Consider the following 4,534-nt stretch of genomic DNA (forward strand, 5'->3'; position numbering starts at 1 on the left):
TTACAGATGACATATCATCTGTAACGTTACAATAATGTAGAGCTTGGGGAATATGTCATCTGTAACGTTACAGTAATGTAGAGCTCGGGGAATATGTCATCTGTTACATTACAGTATTGTAGAGCTTGGGAAATATGTCATCTGTAACATTAAAGTATTGTAGAGCTTGGGGAATATTACAGATGACATATTCCCCCTCATCTGTAACGTTACAATAATGTAGAGCTTGGGGAATATGTCATCTGTAACGTTACAGTAATGTAGAGCTCGGGGAATATGTCATCTGTTACATTACAGTATTGTAGAGCTTGGGAAATATGTCATCTGTAACATTAAAGTATTGTAGAGCTTGGGGAACATATTCCCCAAGCTCTACATTACTGTAATGTTACAGATGACATATTCCCCAAGCTCTACAATACTGTAACGTTACAGATGACATATTCCCGAGCTGTACAATACTGTAACGTTACAGATGACATAATCCCCCAGCTCTACATTACTGTAACGTTACAGATGACATATTCCCCGAGCTCTACATTACTGTAACGTTACAGATGACATATTCCCCAAGCTCTACATTACTGTAACATTACAGATGACATATTCCCCAAGCTCTACATTACTGTAACGTTACAGATGACATATTCCCCGAGCTCTACATTACTGCATCATACTAATAAAAGCACTAAAAGTGTTTGTTTTATCATTGTATATATATATTTCTTCACTGTAGACTGTAATTTTCTGTTGTTTCCTTTGTTACTACACATCTCAGCTTTTTTTATTATCCCAAGAGAGAAAGCTGTTGGCATTGTACTTTAACTAGCATGTATTATATGACCTTCTAGGTATGGTTATGTGTATTTGATTCTCATTCCTATCTGCATTAATAAAATCTTGTAATTTTTATAACTTAAGCAAACAAGAATTTTTTTAATGTTCATTCCATGGAAAAATTTAATTTTAAGTCTTGTGATACTTTTTTTTTCCCTTTCATATCCTTGTATTGAGAATGTGGACTGTTTGCACATTTCTTGTAAATTTTTGACAGTGATACACAGCACACAAACAGTCAGCCTTTACTGGAGAAAACAAAACTCAGTCTAATCTACTTTCAGAGCTGTTAATAACAGGGATGTTTATGTACAGAAATACCAAGTCTGGAGAGAAGAAACTATATAAAATCTGGAATGGAATTTTAGCGGTGTATAGTTTTACTGGTAAGTAAAATATGTGTATGGAAATTCAACAAATATTTTGATGTTTGTAGGTTTTATAGATACCCTTATTTGTGATATGAATAGCTGAAATTTATCAGACTTTCATGAGTTTGAACCAAAGATGTTGTTATTGTTCTTGCTTGGATTGAACTTGTAAGCTCTTTGGAGTTTATTTGGAAGTGGTTAATCTTCTCTATTAAAACACTGAATTATGTGTTCAAGATTAACAAAAACTTATTATTCTCACTCACTCTTTGCTTTACGTGCCAATGTTTGCAAGAAACTTTCATTAGTTTGTTCTTTAACCATATTAACTATAAAACTTACTAAGGTATTATTAAGTTGTTAAAAAAGTAAGCTTTCTAGTTCATACATGGGTGGCAGGATTAATAGTTTCCTTTTGCAAGTAGCAATTTAAATATATAAATGAATGAAGTGTCTGTAAATCTACATGTGTGGTTCTTTATAATTCTTATGTGTGTGCCGGGTGGAACTTAAGGTGTGTCAGACAATCCTAAATGGTATCCTGAACTTTCTAGCTGGATGGTATTGAGACCATCCGATACTGTCTGACAGGATCACCCAGTGCTTAGATTCTCTGTCTATTTACATCTCAACAGGATGTAAACTGAGGATTATTATAAATAAATGAATCTGTAAACATCTCTGTATTTAGTGTTATGTGTGTTGGATGATTTTTAATGACAGATTTTAATTGCATCCTCTAGCTGTTAGTGAGTTTACATGTAACAGGGTTTTAAAAGAAGGTCAAAGATCAGATATTTGAACCTTTCTCTCATGTTTAGTAGGAAGAGATTAACATTTTATTTTGCCCATTCATGATGTTAGAAAAACATGTAGGTTCAAAAAGTCTTGATAGAAATGAATATAAACCCTATAACTCGAGCGCTTTCGAAAGGTGGACCTTTCTTCTTCTGGGAACGGTGGTGTAAAATCGAATGAGTGATATACATAAAGAGAGTTTAGTGACGTCATGAAGGTCTTCCGGTTTTCCAGGAAATGTTTAGTCTATTTCTCTATGTACTGTTGTAAGCGTCTCATTTTCAGTACAATGTAGCCGATGGCGAGAGTGTAGATGGAAAGATGTTATGGATATTTTACATTAGAAATGGCTAAATATATGTATATTTAAAACTATACTTATGTGTTTAAGTAATATAAAGATGACACCTGAAGACTGATTGAAAAATATATGCTAATCAATTTATAACAAAAACAGGTATGAAAAATTATCTTAAATAAATAGTAAGTTTTAGGAAATTCAGCATTCACATTACATGAAAAAATAAGCAAAAAATAAAAATTATTTTTCTGACAGAGATGAAACCAATGAACAGAGATCACTGACTCCAGGGTCTAGATTAATTCGCAAAGGTTGAACAGTGTTTAGATTAGCAATCCAATAAGCTTCTTTTATTTCTCTATCAGTTTTAGTTTTGAATCTTGTTTCAGTGCTGATGAGAGTAACATCGTTAATGGAATGACCGGGTTGGTTAAAGTGTTGAGCAACAGGGAGATCTTTTTGTTGTTAATAGAAGATTTATGGTTATTGAAACGTTCTCTAAGAGTTGTTTGTGTATGTCCTACATATTGGTAATTGCATTTTTTACACTGTACAAGGTAAATGGTGTTTTTTGTTTCACAAGTGATTTCTTTGGATATTTTATAGTTTCTTTGATTGTGCTTGTCAGAAAATGAGTCAGTAGTTTTATAAACTTATAGGTTTGACAACGGGCTTTATTACATGGACGATAACCATTTTTGGGTGGGATGTAATTCACTTTTGTGTGAACAAGGATATTTTTAAAATTCTGCTTTTTCAAAAGGAGACAATGGGAACTTCAGGAAATATCTGTTTAAGACGATCGTTCAGTTGTAGGAGATGAAAATGTTTATTCAGAATTCGTGAAACATTTCTGAGTTTAAACTGATAGGTAATAATAAGAGGAATTCTATTTGAAAGTTTAGTATTGTTCTGATTTAGGGTGTTTTTACACTGAGTGTTGTTAGCCTTTTTAATAAGTCTTATTTTGTCTTGAGAAAAGAAGGGTAAGAGGTGACTTTTTTTGAAGTTTACAGAATTATTAAAATTATTCAGAGATTCGATTGGATAAAGGCCTAGGATTTCTCTGTGTTCCATTTTTGAAGGTAAATATGAGAGAACATAAGTGTAACATTCAAAAAGACAAGCTGGGCTTCAGTTAAGACATTGCTGTTTTTCGATAAGGTAATTCTATTGTGGAATGAGTGGCAGTTGGCATGGCAACTATACAAAAAGTTGAAGATTTCCTGAAAAATAAAGGTAGAGCTTAAATTTTTTCTTTTCTCCAGGGTGGATGTGTAAGGAAAGTAGCCTTGAAGGACCAAATGGTCCCTTGTTGTCTCTGTGTTATATACTACACTTGAGAAGAACCAGAATTATTTATGTATTTATTACACTAACCATTAGGATTGAAGTAATGTGTTGTTCAATAAAACTAAATACATCCATAAAGTCCTGTTATATGTACATTCTTTCACATATGTTCAGGTGATTAACTTTAAAACTTTATGAAACTTGAGAAATATGGCAGGGGTTACAGTAATGAAGACGTTGAGTATGTCATCTGTAACGTTGCAGTAATGTAGAGCTCGGGGAATATGTCATCTGTAACGTTGCAGTAATGTAGAGCTCGGGGAATATGTCATCTGTAACGTTTTACCTTGATCTTGTGACGGATTCTCAAATGATGATAATGCATTTTATACAATTCCAGTTTGTTAGTTTAAATTTACCAAAGATTTTATTCATTATCATCATCTGAGAATCCGTCACAAGATCAAGGATAACATTATCATCATCTCAGAAGCCGTCACAAGATCAAGATAAAATTATCATCATCATCTGAGAAGCCGTCACAAGATCAAGGTAACATTATCATCATCTGAGAAGCCATCACAAGATCAAGGTAACATTATCATCATCATCTGAGAAGCCGTCACAAGATCAAGGTAACATTATCATCATCTGAGAAGCCATCACAAGATCAAGGTAACATTATCATCATCTTCTGAGAATCCGTCACAAGATCAAGGTAACATTATCATCATCTGAGAAGCCGTTACAAGATCAAGGATAACATTATCATCATCTCAGAAGCCGTCACAAGATCAAGATAAAATTATCATCATCATCTGAGAAGCCGTCACAAGATCAAGGTAACATTATCATCATCTGAGAAGCCATCACAAGATCAAGGTAACATTATCATCACCTGAGAATCCATCACAAGATCAAGGTAACATTATCA

General features: G+C 33.4%; 1 protein-coding gene across 1 annotated transcript in view; it reads left to right on the forward strand.

The window, feature by feature from the left end:
- The window catches only part of LOC106472012, a 14,567-nt gene that overhangs the window by 3,412 nt on the left and 6,621 nt on the right, over positions 1–4,534 (forward strand). The window contains exon 2 of the mRNA XM_013932642.1: positions 1,055–1,223. Coding sequence (XP_013788096.1) covers positions 1,139–1,223 — 85 coding nt within the window. The 5' untranslated portion in view covers positions 1,055–1,138. The remainder of the gene's footprint in view (positions 1–1,054; positions 1,224–4,534) is intronic.

Source organism: Limulus polyphemus, unplaced genomic scaffold (genome assembly GCF_000517525.1).
Source record: "Limulus polyphemus unplaced genomic scaffold, Limulus_polyphemus-2.1.2 Scaffold5021, whole genome shotgun sequence".
NCBI lineage: Eukaryota > Metazoa > Arthropoda > Merostomata > Xiphosura > Limulidae > Limulus > Limulus polyphemus.